The 16,683-nt window shown below is 33.9% G+C and overlaps 1 protein-coding gene across 1 annotated transcript; it reads right to left on the bottom strand.

Annotated features, from left to right (window-relative positions):
• Window positions 1-5,771: 5,771 nt before the first annotated feature.
• Window positions 5,772-15,087, bottom strand: LOC147277415 (uncharacterized). Its single transcript, XM_086255635.1, has 8 exons — window positions 14,491-15,087; window positions 13,407-13,736; window positions 11,979-12,032; window positions 11,134-11,231; window positions 7,739-8,047; window positions 7,507-7,609; window positions 6,425-6,446; window positions 5,772-6,316 (listed from the first exon to the last, which is right to left on the bottom strand). The coding sequence occupies exons 1-8, from the start codon at window positions 15,085-15,087 to the stop codon at window positions 5,772-5,774; spliced, it is 2,058 nt and encodes a 685-aa protein (XP_086111761.1).
• Between the last annotated feature and the right edge of the window lie 1,596 nt (window positions 15,088-16,683).

Below are 16,683 nucleotides of genomic sequence, written 5' to 3'. Positions count from 1 at the left end.
AAAGCAAATACTCATATTTTGTTTGACCAAATTATTTCTTATGTACTCTATTCAACATTATGGAAGTAGTTTGTTAAGTTTTCCCTTTTTGCCTGTTTTGAATGGGATATTAAACATTCAAATAGTATAAACATATATCTTCCAACAACACACTATGACACCAAAATTTATTATTATTTTTTTCTTAGGTATGTTTGTAATAAGACTATTCATTTATGTTGGGTGCAAAACTTAAATCTATCTAGCATCAATCATGTGTTCTAAATACTGCTGCAATATGTATCAATCTTTGTTAACTAAAATGCCCTGACCACCTGCTAATCTCGACTATATAAGTTTTTTCTTTTTTTTTTTGGCCAAGAAGTTTTTAATTTCTTAATAACAGTACACTACTTCCAGTATATGTTAGAGATTTAGGTCATACAAGAGGCATTAAATGACTGTAATAAACACAATAGACATACTACCATCTATATCCTTCCAATTTATTTATTCAAACTTGACAAAAAGAAGAGTCTGTAATACACATATATGCATGACTGTGTGGGTGAGAACCATAATCGAAGGATCAGATTTGGCTTAATAGGCACATTCTTAAAGTCAAGGATACATCCATAAAAGCAGGGAATATGTCATACCTTTCACTATTGTTCAACTTGTTCAGATTCTTGAGGAGAGAAGTATATCACTCTAATATTCTCTCTGTAGACTTCTTCACTACAGCAGTAATGGAGGGAATCTTACTGTGATTATATTCTCCACTTTATGATAAATATCCTGACCTCTAGGTCAATTTAAGACTGCAAGAGCCACTAAATGTACTGAAGCCTATCAACTCAGTCCTGGGGAAAAGTGATTTAAAGTTTGCTAGGCGCCATTTTATGGAGGGAAAGTTTTCACATAGGCGGTTTATGTTCTTTTTAGCTGAATTGATGAACTGAGCATCTGCCTATGTGGTTACTTCTATTTGGAATTGGACTTAATTACCTCAAATGGAAATAAATATCCCCAGGCCTGTTGTACAACTGGAGGTTAACACAGTTGATACCTAATCACATAGTTAGAATAGGTGTATTTACTTTGTACTTTATAGATCCCCACTTTTTTTGGGGAGTAGGAAAATTATTACGTTTGCTTTTCAACCATCTGTGACTGTGAGTGTAAAAGGGGTTTCCCCACTTGTCATGTACATATATACAAGGTATAAAATTTCGAGTTTCGAGGAAATTTCGATGGAAATTTCGACGGAAATTTCGAAGATTTTTAAATTTCGACAGAAATTAGATGGAAATGACGGAAATTACTATCAAAATACGGAAATTTTGAATGAAACTTTACCATATGTTTATTTAACATATTATCTACTTAATTGATAAAAAACATTGAAGAAATCAAATTATATAGTAGGTTTCATGTAATATAAGGTGAATATAATGCGCGCTGGAACAAATACTGTTAAATAAAATTAGTATAATGAATAAACAAAATTAGTATATTCTTAATTTATACTGTATAATTTAATTATACTCTAAAATCTAAACCCTAATACTCTATATATTCTATATACCCTAATACTCTATAATCTATACATTAAACCCTATATACTCTATATTTTTTAGGATCTTAGGTTTTAAGCCTTTTAGGATACTTTTAATTATTTTTTTATATAGAAATGTATTAAAGTTTAAGGTTTAAAATAACTAAAAGAAATCTCAAACCTTTTTTTTTTCTTTCCAATTGCCCAAAGGCCCCAAACCCCCCCCCCCCTTTTTTTTTTTTTTTTTTTTATTTCCTTACCTTTTTTTCCCCGTGCCTCTCTCTTCAGTCTTTTTTTTTATTTTTTTTCTTTCCTTCCTTTTTTCCCGTGTCTCTTACTTAGCCAAGCTTTGTCTTCACTAAGTGTAACAACCCAAATTTTGGCTTATGGTAATTTTGTTACTCAAATTTTTCAAATTTGTTTTAAGGTTTGTTTAAAGGAATTAGAAATTTCTTTAAATTTATTTTAACTAACTTAGACCTTTGGTTGTGGTTCTAGAGCTTAGTTGTGTGGAAATGAATTTTAGAAAATGAAAATTCAAGAATTTGACGATTATTATTTTTTTCAGAATTAAATTATAAGAGTAGGATTTTTCATAATTTTTTTGAAAGCAATTTGACTATTTTGAGGTTATAGGAAATTAGTACTCATCAATACGAGTTCATAGAATTTTTCGGTGAATTATTTGGAGTCTCGAGCTATTTTTGGTGAATTTTTGAAGTTGAAGAAAATGGAAAATATGAAAATTTCGAAAATTTCGATAAATTTCGGTAAATTTCGATAAATTTCGGTAAATTTCGGTAAATTTCGATAAATTTCGATAAATTTCGGCGAAATTTCGATAAATTTCGAAAATTTCGGCGAAATTTTCCCGAAAAATTATTAAACATGTGTTTCGATTTCGACACCCTAAAAAAACGAAATTTTCGGCGAAATTTCGCCGAAAATTTCGAAATTTAATTCCTTGCTGGCTCCAGGATATATATCACTCTTTATATACTTTTCTTTAAAATAAGATCTACATATACTTAAATATATATTATAATTGAATATACATTTTAAGGTTTTGTCCATAAAATGTTAACATATATATCTTTGGCTTAACTTCATATTTTATAAAAGTGACTGTATTAGTTAACTTTACATAACTCATAAGGTTTTTGGGGTTATTGATAGAGTTCATGTGGGTCATGGTTTGATTATGCCACCCTATTTAATTATTGTCCTATTAATGGCAAATGCTTGCCAAGCAAACCCATAAAATGCATTCATATATAGCTCAATTATAATTAGACTACTTTAACACATTCAAATTGATTACACAAGCTTAACTGATACTTCTTGGTCTGACTGCATACATTTTCAAAAGTTCACTTTCTGCAACATCCACCAACTTTGATAAAAATACTACATTGATTCTCAGCCATTATCATACCATTAAGTTCATAACATCCCTAATTGTCATACCACTAAGTTCTCCACTAACTTTGATAAAAATACTACATTCTTTCTCACCTATTGTCATACCACTAAGTTCATAACATCCCTAATTGTCATACCACTAAGTTCATAACATCAGCTAACAAAACATACTCACCTACTGCCAACAAGCGAGTGACCTTAAAAGCACCTCAAACTCGACTCCCATCAAGCAGGATCACTGGATCCATCTCTTTCTCCCAATTCACCACATCCATTCTAATGAAATTGTGGTCTTTACCATATTGTTCCCAAAGATTTTTGTAAAATATTACAAACTCCATAAAGTCTGGCTCAAATAATTTATTTCGGTCAGACTTGATTATCTCTGACTGTCTGCAAAACTTAATGTAGTCATGGTCTTGGCTGTTTGCCAACACCCTACGAAGTGCGCGTTGGTTGAGGGACCTCACTAATCCCTTTCCTGTTAGGGAAGTCATGCCATATTGTCGCCTACTGCATCTGCCAGTAACTCGCTCCTCACATCTAACAGGTCCTCCATTTTCGGAATGGGTTTTCGATGATGATGACCTAGCCATTCCTCAACCTTCTGCATAGCACAACAACCATAGCATTTTGAAGATAATAGGAGAAGCATCTTACATGATAACAGTCATGCTTAAACCCACTTCTAACACCCCTCAAATTAAAACACTAAGAAGCATACCAGAAATCTCAAAAAACAAAAAATAAAATAAAAACAACTTGAGTACCAGAAATGGCTTTTTCCTCTATTTGTCAGCTATCTTGCAGTTGTCTTGAAAATGTGTGTCTGTGACTCAAGCTAAAACTATGAAAAACCACTGAGACATACGAAAGATAAGCTTTTCACACTGGTGTTCTGCTTATATAGGTTAGGAGCCTTCTTTTTCATTTATGGCTGGTAGTTTATTGTAGGGATTTTTGCTCATTTCTTACTAATTTAGTGAGAATATATAGGTAGTTGTGAGAATTAATGGTGGAGATTACACAAATGACTTTCACTATTATTAGCTTTGAAATTTGGTCTTGCTTCTAGCAAGCCATGGTGGAAAAGTTGATTGGATATTCCACACATGATGGCCTCTATTTATTTGCACCCTTTATCAGAATTTAATTTCTTCACTTAACTTGCATCTTACAAAAATTATGTTATTTTTTGCACTAATAATAACAACATTGAACCAGAGCACAAGTGTAATAAAATAAACTACCATGTTCCAATAGTAAATTGACTGCATGTTAACACAAACAACTAATGCTTCCCACACTTGATTCATTTTCACAACATGTGGACAATGCAAACTTGAATATCAAATTTTGAAAACCATATGTCTGGTAAGATAAGAAAAAAGATCACTAAATGATATAATTTAGTGATTCATCAAAGCACAGAAAATAACTAACATCTTAATAACTAAATTACATGATTCTCTATTGCACATACAACTACTATTTGTACCCTTTCATGACACACATTTACTTCACCTAAAGCAGGTGCATGAGATAAGTAAAATAAAACACTTGTCCACCATAGGGTCATGGTTCTTGGGTTGGGACAGGGCTCAGAGCCACCCAAGACTCATCGAATGTGTCAGGAACATACATGTTATTCGAAAAGGTTTTGTATGTCATTCCACTCACTATCGAAAGCGTTCAAATTGGATGCACTAGCATGGTTCGGATCATCACAAATGCCATTAACCACCCTATTTTCAATCATGGGGGAGCAATGACCAGTGCTGATGAGATCTTTCTCATTAGTGGGGAAGTATTTGTTGATGATACGCTCAGTCTCTCCATTGTGAAAGTCTGCTAGAATGCATGTTGCTGTATTTAATGGGCCATGCATGTGCACTTGGGTTGGCTCCTCCCTAACATTAACCTGAGCTTCAGTAACAAATAATGGTGAGATATAAGTTAACTCACCTCTAGAATTTCGAGGGACTCGGGGCACATACTGGTTCATTGGCACCCATGTATTCACTAGATTGTTAACGAACTCGCTCTCAAACTGATTTGTGGAAGTTGAGTCGGTTTGAGAGCATGCATCGTCTGACTCCTCACAAAATAATTTTCTATAAGCCTTAAGGTTAACAGGTTTCTTGATTTTTCTAGGCATGATGGGTATGGTGAAGTTGGTGTAATGAGGGTGGGATATGAAAGTGAAATCTCATCTTCAGAAATTGTGGGACAAAACAGATTGGTTATCCTTTTTATACTGGATTTTCTTTAAATTAATCGTCCATAAGGGACTCAAGGGATATTTAATTGAGTTCAGAAGTATCACATAACATATAACATCAATCAGAATTTTGACAGACATATTCCCCACTGTTCAATAAGGAATAAATCATAATTGCTCAAGATGACTTTTTGAAAAGCTGAGATACTAACCATACTCTTGAAGGACTAAAAGAAGAACAAAAATGTGATTGACTAGTGACATTGCTACAATTATTTAAATGCTACAATTTATTTGCAAAAACTTAGCTACTTCTCAAATTATTTATATGACACAAGGCTAATATATATTTTTTGAACATCATCCATAGACCTTCCAAAGTGCACTCCTGGCTTCTATTAATATGTGCTTCATAAACAACATGCTCTAGCACCAATTGAAACACTTGAAAATAATTAATGGTTTCATAACACGCTATGGCAAAGTAATGAATGGACAATAACAACAACTAAGCAAAAATTCAGCACTTCGCCTAAAGCAAGTTCGAATATGCTTACCTGACTCAAGAGTGCGGGGGTGTGAGGGGACGATCTATTGTCGTGCCATTAATTCACGTCTTGGTTGCAACACGTTGTCGTCGGTGCCAAGATTGTCTAAAACTTGTGCACCACAAACATCTCTAGCACTCACAGTTGACATGTCGTATAAATCACGGGGTTGAGTGTTTATTGCAACTTTCCACCCTTTATCTATAGGGTCGTCGACGTAGAAGACTTGCATAGCATGTTTCGAAAGGACCAAGGTGTCATCCGATCGGAGCAATCTATCGAAAGACACCAATTTAAAACCAAACTTGTCCTTTTTTACACCAGTGACCGTGTCAGCCCATTCGTAGTCGAATAAAATTACAGATCTATTCTCATCGTATTGTAATTCTATAATATCTGTCAAAACGCCGTAGTATCCGACAGGACCGATCCTGGGGTTCTTGTCTCGTCTGCTAGCATAACTATTGGTGTCAGCTATAACAAACACTCCACTATTTTGGTTCTTCTTCTTAATGTCAACATCCTTGATTCTGAATCGAAATCCATTTGAGAGATAACTTTTGTACCGGGTGGCCCAGTTACTTAGGCCTTATGACAGTGCCACTAAGTCAGGGTCCACTTGAACTCTAGACTTCAATTGGTTGTCAATCTAGATGCCAAAACAGTTCTCTATGAGATATAGATTAAGGCTAGTACCAATCACTACACCAAAATTAGGCTGTTACAACATAATGGAGTAGTTGTAAAATTACAACCATTATCATCAATAGCTGAATGGAGTAGTTGTAAAATTCAACTTGCATAAAAAGTATTGGGTACTATATTGTAAATAGATTTATCTATTACTTTTTGATTTGCGTAGATGGTTGTTTGGTAGAATATCTAGCCTAATATTTTACTTGAAGTGTTATGAGCACCCATTGATGATAATTTTACTTGATATCTAATGCTATAAATTATTTATATATCTCATTTACTGTTTAAAGCAATGTAGATTGATCAAACAATCTTGATGTATCATTGGAATTAACTTTATTATCTATTACATTGCTAATACAAGTGCTTTGAACCAATTATAGTTCTTTCCTAATTTATTTATGTGACTTATTCTTTATGTATAATAATATCCTGATAACTTATAGTTGGCATCAGGCATATTAGTTGCGACATTTGGTACACATAACAATTATTTGCTATTTGCAGATTTGGTGAGCTATTAATTTTCTTTGTTGGACACATTTATATTAATTTTGGACCTGTTTGTATTGTCTTGTGATCCATATAATTTGTGGTGTTCTATGGATTAATTTGCAACTTACAAGTTAAAGAAGAGAAGCAGTTATAAAATGTCTTTTAAGTGGTTGCAACAATTATTGACCACTTGCCTTTTTTCTTTTGTGAGCATGAGAGGGTCTTATGTTAATTTAGTTGATGAGTTTTGTTTCATCTTTTTACTATTGCAATAAGGTCCTGACAATTTTTTTTTTTTTTTAAGTATTACTAAAAAGAAGGTTTACATGAATTAAAGATAATTCCTAGACATACATTATGTTTGGTAAAGCATTATGAGATAACATGAATATTGTACAAGAAAATTCCTAGGAGTTTTAATTTTTGTTTTAGTTAGATTGAACTAATAGATTATATTATGCATTGGATTGTAGGAAGAATGAAGCACTGCTACAGAAACATAAGAAGAATGTAGTTGGCAATAACTACAAGATGAAGACTAAATTTTTTAAAATAATACAAGTATTCTAGAGGGAATACTGACTTACATGGTCCTTAAAGGCGTTGGTTAGTTTATTATCCGCTTGGGTGTCAGCTTCCAAAAGAGTTGTTTGCCTACTCCGCGTAGAACGTATTGCAGCCCAATGTTGACTGAAAAGAAAACTTAGAAATAAGAACAACATAATGTGTATCAAAATAGTTTAGCTAACATGAAAGCAGTTCAATAGAGCATTTGTATTGTGACTGGAAACTGTTTACAAATGGTTAATGAGTTCATACCTGACAAAGTCTTGAACTTCTGCGCAATTGAAAAGAACATTGCGATGTGCACGTTCTCTCAACTTGTTGTCTAATAAGAATTTGGTGCCACTACCTTTGGGATTGCCTTGCCCCTGGAAAATGGCATAACTTGGCCGAGTGACATTCTCACCTTCATAGCTATTTCTTCCAACACGGTTGCGACGAGTGTCAACTCTTTCCAAATACATTGAGCAAAAGGACATGCACTCTTCAACGATATATCCCTCAGCTATGCTGCCTTCTGGCCGACTTTTGTTTCTCACATAAGAGTTGAGAGTGTGTAGGTACCTAGTGATTGATCAATGAATTTGACAGTTATTAATATGAAGTTATTTCAGTGGAAGGTACCAACAACCCAAAGTGTTAACTTAATAATATAAACACAAAAAATATAGTTTTATGTTTGTTTCGTACCTCTCAATTGGATACATCCATCTGTACTGAACTGGTCCCCCAATAGAGGCTTCGGTGGCAAGATGTATTGACAGATGGATCATAACATCAAAAAATGCAGGGGGAAAGATACACTCCATTTGACACAGTGTAAGAGCTATACGGGGGGTTAGATCCAGGAATGCCTTTGAAGTCACTACAACAAAAAGGAGCTTTTATAGCACTCAAAAAACGCTATAAAAGCCCTTTTATAGCGTTATTGCAAACGCTATGACAGCCGACGCAATAATAGACCCAAGGTTTATTATAGCGTTTTTGAAACGCTATAAAAAAATTTATTTATATAGCATTTTAGAAACGCTATAAAAGATATATATAATAGCGTTTTAAAAATGTTGTAGAAAGATATACAATAGCATTTTTAAAGTGCTATTATTGTGGCGTTTAATAGTATTTTAAAGAAGCTATAATTATTATTACTATAGCATCTTAAAATTAAAATGCTATTGTTAATTTTTACAAATATATAATAGTTATTGATTACATATTTTGGTGCCTCCAAAATTTTTTTTTTTAGGCTTTTTAGATTGCTACTAGAAATTTTTTATATATAGCTAGCATTTAATATGAAAATTATATACTATCAAGAATATATGTAAATTAAAAGAAACAATTGGAACTAAAACACATCATTAAATATATTGATCCTAAAATATAATATATAGAAGTTACTTCAAATACCAATGTTAAGACTGCATAAGCATAATAGTTTCATAAGTGCCATAGTTTCAAATTGGCCTTTAAAAAACACTAATATGTAGCTCATATAATAACAAAAACAAGCCTAACTTGTTAACTCTCTTCAACATAAAGCATCCAATAACCAAAAGACTCCAAACTGCCAAAACGCAAACATCCAATTATATCCAAGTGCCTCCACGCTGCCAAAAAAAATAGTCAACAATAGGTTTCATTAGTACCCTCAATCTACTAAAGGTTGTAGTACTAATAAGGGAGGACTACCTCTATAATGTACCAAATAAAAACATGCATATATGTGAACCTCTTAAAGACCAACAAATTTGTGATGTATCAAATGGTATAAGAAAAGAAGAAAACTGAAAACAAATCCTATATGTTCCAATGAATGTCCACTCACTCAGAAGTTTATATATTCACATTAATATACTACTATTATGAAAATAAAGCAATAAAAAAGTTTGGATTAATATTGAATTAACCTATTCCAACACAAAACCACAACTAAAAATGAAAAAAAAATTATATTAGCTTTTCACAGATTGATCTAAGTTTTAAGAGTTCCTAATAAATTAAAACTCAAAGTCTGCTTTTCCTGTATCACAAACCAAAGAACATTTTAAGGTACATTTTTATAAACCTCAATCTAGACAAAATGCTTTGCTAAAGTATATTTTAAGGTCTCATATGCTTAGATGATATGTTATATTAACAAAATGATGAGTTAGACTAATAGCACTTAATATAGTATCTTCTAGCGCCAAACCTTAACTTCATTCTGCCAAACATATAAAAAACAAAAAAAACTGAACTTCCATGTCCCAATTCTTAATATTTTTTATCTTAGTTTTATGCTTCAGTACCCCGCTTAATCTTCCCACCTATATCAAGTCCACCACAATATCAATCATAAAGCTATTTCTTTTGATTCAGATTTCCTTTCATAGTTAAAAAGAATAATAAAAATTTAACCAAAGAACCACAAACGGAAGGTAAATAACAAAATAAATTAATAGATGTATTAGAGGCAAATAGCACATCACAACACCAAGCCTACATGCAGAACTCAAAGAACAAAAAACTATACAATTCACAAAGCTTGTCACTACATATTATCCGTTCAGAACTCACCAAGCAACAACAAAGATACTAAAAAATGTGTAACTTTTGACTTCTCTATAAAACAAAGACAGAAAAGAGATGTATGATTCTTAACTTATGCTGCCTCTATATTTCAACTACTTAATTTCTCTTTTTTTAAAGCAGGGAAGAACTGCTTCTAATGTAATGGGGAAACTATTTATGATCTTAAATAACTGACTAAAAGCCTTTTTCACCTTTAATCAATATTATAACCATAAATACCTTGTGTCTTGTTTCCTATGAATTACAACAACATATGCTTTGAAGAATGATGGTCACCTCATTGATTTATAACATAGAGCCATTAAATGGAAAGCAAATAAAATAGCGGAATGAACACTTACAATTAGATTGCATGTCAGAAAACAAATATTATTTGCATATGCACCAAACTATAGAAATAAAAGAAAAACTAACCTCATCTGCACTAAAACTACCGGCACTTCACATCCTCTCAAAGACTTCACCAGGAGATTTGACATTCTTGTTTTTCTTTTGACCAACATTAATAGCTAAATGAATGAAATATTCAGCAATACCTATGGGAAAAAATAATGCATCAAGCCTTCTATTGATCATGTACAACACAAGATTGCCGTATCTCAAATTCTCATAAACCAAAGATAATAAATATAAAATCTGTGTGCATACAAGATTATTTGACAGCAAAGAATGGTAATTACTAGTTAGAACCAAAACAAATAACAAAACGTATGTTAACCAATAAAAATCGATGTACATCAAGTTTATTTGTATAAAAGGTTTAAGTGCTACTTGAATGATTAATCAAGGGTAGAACATATATCTACATAATCTGAAGGGTGGAATTCTTTCTTATCTTCCTGTTTAAAGAAATGGGAAAGAGCATATGAAAGCAAAGACCTCAAATAAGGATAAGTTGGGAAGGTATCTATTCATCTTTGGAAAGAGTTTATGTGCAGGACTTCTGATATGTACAGTAGCCTTTCTTTCAACATTTTTCCTTTTTCTTTCTTTTCGGATGTACAAACAAAAAACTTGTCTTAGGGAAACTAATGCAAAATAATTATGTCACTACAACAAATATGGGCAACACTCACCATTTTTTTCCTACATCTATTGCTCCATTAGCAACTAAATTGAGTTGGCTAGACCAATTTATAATCAAAGAACAAGAAGCATCAACCTGAAAGTATACCTACAAAAGTCAACCAGAACAAGTGAGAAATACAGTTGAAAACTTGAAAAAGCATACCCCACAAGATAAAGTCCCAACATTTATCCTTATTAACATGTTGTTGAGTAAAAGAATTTTATTATACTTCTAATTTGCACGCAGAATATAATGGTTTTTTCCTAATAGTATACATACAGACCATATATAATGATGGTATATATGAATATCACACAACTCTTGTTATGATTTCCCCTAGCCTAGCAACTGCCCTTGCATATATGTGCATTCCAGCCTATGTGAACAAGAAAGAGTAGTTAGAAAAAGGAAATTAATCACATTAGTGCAGACCAATGGCGTACCCTATCATAATATTGAAGGTTCAAAGCTAAACACATGACAACCTATGAGTGGAAAAACTGAAATCAAGCGGACCTACTAAATGTCTGAATTGCAGGAACATGTAAGATTTCAACGTAGAAAACTAATCAGAGATACTAAGATTGTACGAGGAATAAAATCAGTGGGCAGAATAATGAAAGTATTCACCTCACAAGGAAAATCACATAAACACATTTAATGGTATAATGACTATGAGTCCTTCACCATGTGAAGATGTAGCACAGCCCAACAAGGTTATATGCGAGTATAATAAAGTGTTGAGTGCATCTGAACTTAAAATCATATCTTCAGGCATTGCATAGATACATCAAGAATCATAAAGCATTGAACTGAAAATTAACTTACTGTATTTGAGCCAACAAGCTATACAGCTTTTTTATCATCATCATCATCATCATCATCACAGATATAGTTAACAATGTCCTGCTAACATTGATTTCAAGAAAAAAAATGTCAGTGATAAAGGTATTATAGAAAATGTACCACATATTTCTTAGTGAGCTACTCCATATCTTAAAACTTTCATTAAACATTTAAACCAGTATAAAAACTAAGATTCTGAAGTGGTTATGGGTTAGAAAGGAAAAGGAAAAAACTAAGATAATGTCTCTCAATCAAGAATGTGTCCACCCATAAAACATGGGCCAATCTGGGGAAGAGTGGGAAAATTAGCAGCTAACATAGCACCATCAGAATCTACAACAGGTGTCACTACACATCACCTGTAAATCACATCACCAGCACACACAACCACACAAATTCTCATTTAAATCGGTTCAGCTTAAGATATAATCCACCCAAAAATTCATCAAATTATCAAAGCAAACATAAAACTATTTCAGCTTCACAACAAACAACTAAATAAGACGAGGAATTTCAAGCTCATTCATTTCAAAAACAAAAAAAGAAGAAAAACAAAAAGAAATTAAACCTAACACCACACGGTCCACACTTCAATTTTGGAGCTGAATCATGTGGAAAATTACAAAATGCTCACTTTCACCTTCCCCCTCAGATTCTATGCAAGAAAATTAACAACCTGAAATTCGTGCAGAAACAATAGAAAATGTAAGAATGTAAGAAGCAAAGTACCTGACTAGAGCAACCAAGTGTGATGGTGACCCTGGGATTCGAAACCCTAAATCCTAAATCCCTAAATAGAAACCCTAAATAAAAATTACATTCTTAAATTAGCGATGGGTGACTAAGTGAGAGTGATGGGTGAGAAAGAGAGAGGCGACGGTGGAAAGTGGGTGGCGAGAGGACGTGATGGCGGCGAGAGGACGCGATGGTGGTGAGAGGGCGGCGAGAGAGAGTGGATCTGGCAAGGGAGAGGGGGCTGCAGGGAGAGAGACAGTGACATCTGGGGTGAGAAAGTAAGAAAGTGAAGAGATCGACTTTCTTTGCTCTTCTACGGAGTTTAGAAAAGAAAAAAAAAAAACAAAACAAAACAGGCCCATAGCATTCTTAAAAAGTAATGGTATAATTATATTAAATATAATAGCACTTTTGAAAAAATGCTATAATCAAATGCTATTATAGGCCTCTTTTGTTGTAGTGAGTGGATGTTTTGTTGCAAATATTCTTGAAGAAATTACACAACTCCAAGAAAATGGAAGTGATAGGCTTCGGGAGCAACCTCCTTATAGCTAACGGAACTAAATGTTGTAGAAGCACGTGACAGTCGTGACTCTTCAAACCCTGAATTTTTTTCTTCTTCACGTTGATACATCGAGCAAGGTTTGATGAATACCCATCTGGGAGTTTCACACTTTTTAACAGTGCGCAAAACTGTACCTTTTCCCTATTGCTCAAGGTGAATGCTGCAGGGGGTAAGTAAGTTTTACTTCCACGTCTGATGGGGTGGAGGCTAGGCTTCCAATTTAGCAACTCCAAATCAGCCCTTGCATTGATGCCATCTTTGTTTTTGCCTTCAATTCCCAGGAGTGTACCCACCGAATTGTTGCATACATTTTTCTCAATATGCATGACATCCAGATTATGACGAAGGAGATTGAACTCCCAGTACGGAAAAGTAAAAAATACACTTTGCTTCTTCCATGGACCAGTGTAGTTTATCAATTCACCTGTACTACTGCGTTGCGTAGCAAGTGGGTTGAACTGATGCTAGCCAAATTTGAATGATAGAGTGCTTAACTGTTGGAAACAGGTAGTCCCGGTTAAGGGGATAGAGGCAAGCCGTTTCTCAACCATCCCATTGAAAGCACTCATCTCCCTCCGGAACCGGTGGTGAATTGGAAGGAATCTCTGGTGGCCTAAATAACAGTGCTTGTGACCCCGTTTCAAGTATTGGGATTCCGTGAAATGGTTACACTGTGGACAAGCCAATTTTCTTTTCGTGCTCCAGCCGGACAAATTGGCATATGCCGGAAAATTATTTATTGTCCAAAGCAAAGCTGCCCACATGGTGAATGATTGGTTTGTTGCAATACCGTACGTACGAACGCCCTTAGTCCACAAGAAATGTAACTCTTCCACAAGGGGTTCCAAGTAAATGTCAATGTCATTTCTCGGGGCCTTGAGACCAGGAATCAGCAGAGATAGGAACAAGTATGGCTGCTTCATGCACATCCAGGGGGCAGATTGTAAACTGAAATAACTACAGGCCAAGTAGGTGTTGGCTACTCATGTGCCCAAATGGATTAAACCCGTCGCTTGCTAGACCGATTCTAACATTTCGTGGGTCATTTGCAAAGTGAGGAAAACGATTGTCCAATGCCTTCCAGGCCGAAGAATCAGCCGGATGCCGTATGATACCATCTTTCACACAGTTCGAAGCGTGTCAAGTCATATACTCAGTAGTGTGCCTTGACATATACAATCGTTGAAGTCGTGGAGCAAGTGGAAAGTACCTCAAAACCTTAGCGGCAACCTTGTGACCACTTCCACTTCCCTGGCTGGTGTACCGCTCTTCTCCACATATCTTGCATGAGACATCACTACTGTGATCCTTCCAAAAAAGCATACAGTCATGTCGACAAGCGTTAATCTTTTCGTATGACAATCCAAGCTCACCAATCAGTTTCCTAGTATGATAAAACGAAGGAGGGAGCGTCTCTCCTATAGGGAATGATCTCTTGAGCAAGGTTAAAAGGTCGGAAACAGACTTGTCAGACCAACCGTGCAAACATTTTATATAACAAAGAGAAACAATAAACTCAAGCTTTTTGATGCGGTCACAACCGGGATAAAGTGGGGTATCTGCATCCTCCAAAAATTTGTAGAACTTTTGGGCTTCTGGACTGCATCCAGAGGCATTTGGTGAGGTTGTACTGCTGCCTTCTACTGACTCAGTACTGTTTGATGAAGAAAATAGATCACCAATCATACAGTGCATGTCAGATAACTCAGTGTCGTGCTTTATAACACCAATGTCAGTTTCATAATGGGGAATGCTTGGATTCAATATAGGCTCTTCATGATTGATCCATGGCAATTCCATGTACCGAGGATCCATACTTTCAACTTTAAGATGGTCATCAGTTTCATCTCTAAACCTCCAAAATCTATTGTAGCATAATCGACAAGGACATTTTACTCTATTGTCAACGGAATGGTTTCGGAAACAGGTATCTAGGAACTGCGTGAGATGAGTCTAATAATCAAGGCTCCTGCGATCAAGCTTTACCCAACCCTTATTCATAATTACTCCAACTGAGTGATACACTGGATGAGCTTTTAATCAAGCAATAACCCTGGTTGCTACAGTACAAAAACGCAGTTTTAGCCTGCACGATTGCTGCAATAAGTCAAATTGTAAGTCACTTGAAAATAAGACATTAATACTAAATTAGACAGAGGATAGCAGGAACAATACAAGAATTTTGTATTTTATGACTCGAGCTAAAATTAACAATAACATTGGGCATTTTTATCAATATGACTTCTAGAGCTCAAACTCAGCCTTCCAGCAAGTAAAAAGTTGTTAAAAACAAAAACATTATTTTGAGGTACAGCTGACTATTGAAAACCATATACACTTAATTACCACTGGGTACATCAAGACAATATAAACAAAAAGTACATTACCTCAGTGCTTACACAATACAGTACCATATGGAAAGCGTTTGTTAATTTTATATATACCATAGTTTTTGTTGGTATGAGTGATACTAATCAATTTATCACACTACAACAAAATAGGGCTATAATAGCATTTAATTATAGCATTTTTTCAAAAGTTCTATATATTATATGCAATATAATAATAGCATCATTTTTTAAAAACGATACAGAAAACTTAATTATGCTACTGGTACATTAATTACACTCTTAGTATGGAGGTTTTGTCAACTGCTTCTACTTTATTAGGCTTATATTCATTTCAAACACAAGCACTATGATATAATAGTGATATTCTATATTAATGTTGCATTGGCACTCTCTCTATTCAATGTTCCATCAGTCATTCCATATTCTCTTTCTGATAGCTTGGTGACCATGAAAGTAAATGATACAGTAGAAAATTTTAAAGACCCTTATAAAATTTGTGTCAAAAGAGATTATTGTAATTAATTTTTTTTATCAAGTGTTTATACACTGAAATTTTCTTGGTTAACTCTTGAATGTATTTAATATAGACAAATGGTTTTTATTTATTTATTTTTTATGTCAATGTAGGAATGTTTCATAGTTATAATGTTATTAATTTATTTATAGTTATGAAGTAACTATGTTATTTTTTTTATAAAAGATGTAGAGATTCGAGGGTAAACTAGTGTGAAGATCGATTAAACTATACACTACAACAAAAATGTCGATAGATATCAGTCGTGGACTGATATCTATTTGGATAGCCATCTGATATAGCGCGTCGTGATATCTAATGTTCACATTTTAGATATCAGTTTTAAACTGATATGTAAACATTGTTTATTATATCATTTTTCTTTTTCAACCTGATATCCTAAATACAAAATGGATATCCAATTTGATATTATTTCTGATATCTATAAAATCCAAGTACCAACAGGATTGGTCAATAGATATCGTATTGGATACTAATACTGACATATAACTCGATATCAATATCAGGTTTGAGGTAGAATATGAT

The sequence above is a fragment of the Dryas octopetala genome, chromosome 8 (assembly GCF_963921425.1).
Source record: "Dryas octopetala chromosome 8, drDryOcto1.1, whole genome shotgun sequence".
Taxonomy (NCBI): Eukaryota; Viridiplantae; Streptophyta; class Magnoliopsida; order Rosales; family Rosaceae; genus Dryas; species Dryas octopetala.
This window is presented reverse-complemented; position numbering and strand designations above follow the sequence as displayed.

Bases quoted from the DNA above. Each gene is read 5' to 3' on its own strand.
- LOC147277415 (XM_086255635.1), bottom strand. From the start codon at position 15,087: ATGGATCCTCGGTACATGGAATTGCCATGGATCAATCATGAAGAGCCT. The intron at 8,048-11,133 runs GTGAGTGTTGCC...ATCAATCACTAG, and splicing joins ATAGATGTAGGAAAAAAATG to GTACCTACACACTCTCAACT. The intron at 7,610-7,738 runs GTATGAACTCAT...TTTTCTTTTCAG, and splicing joins GAAGTTCAAGACTTTGTCAG to TCAACATTGGGCTGCAATAC.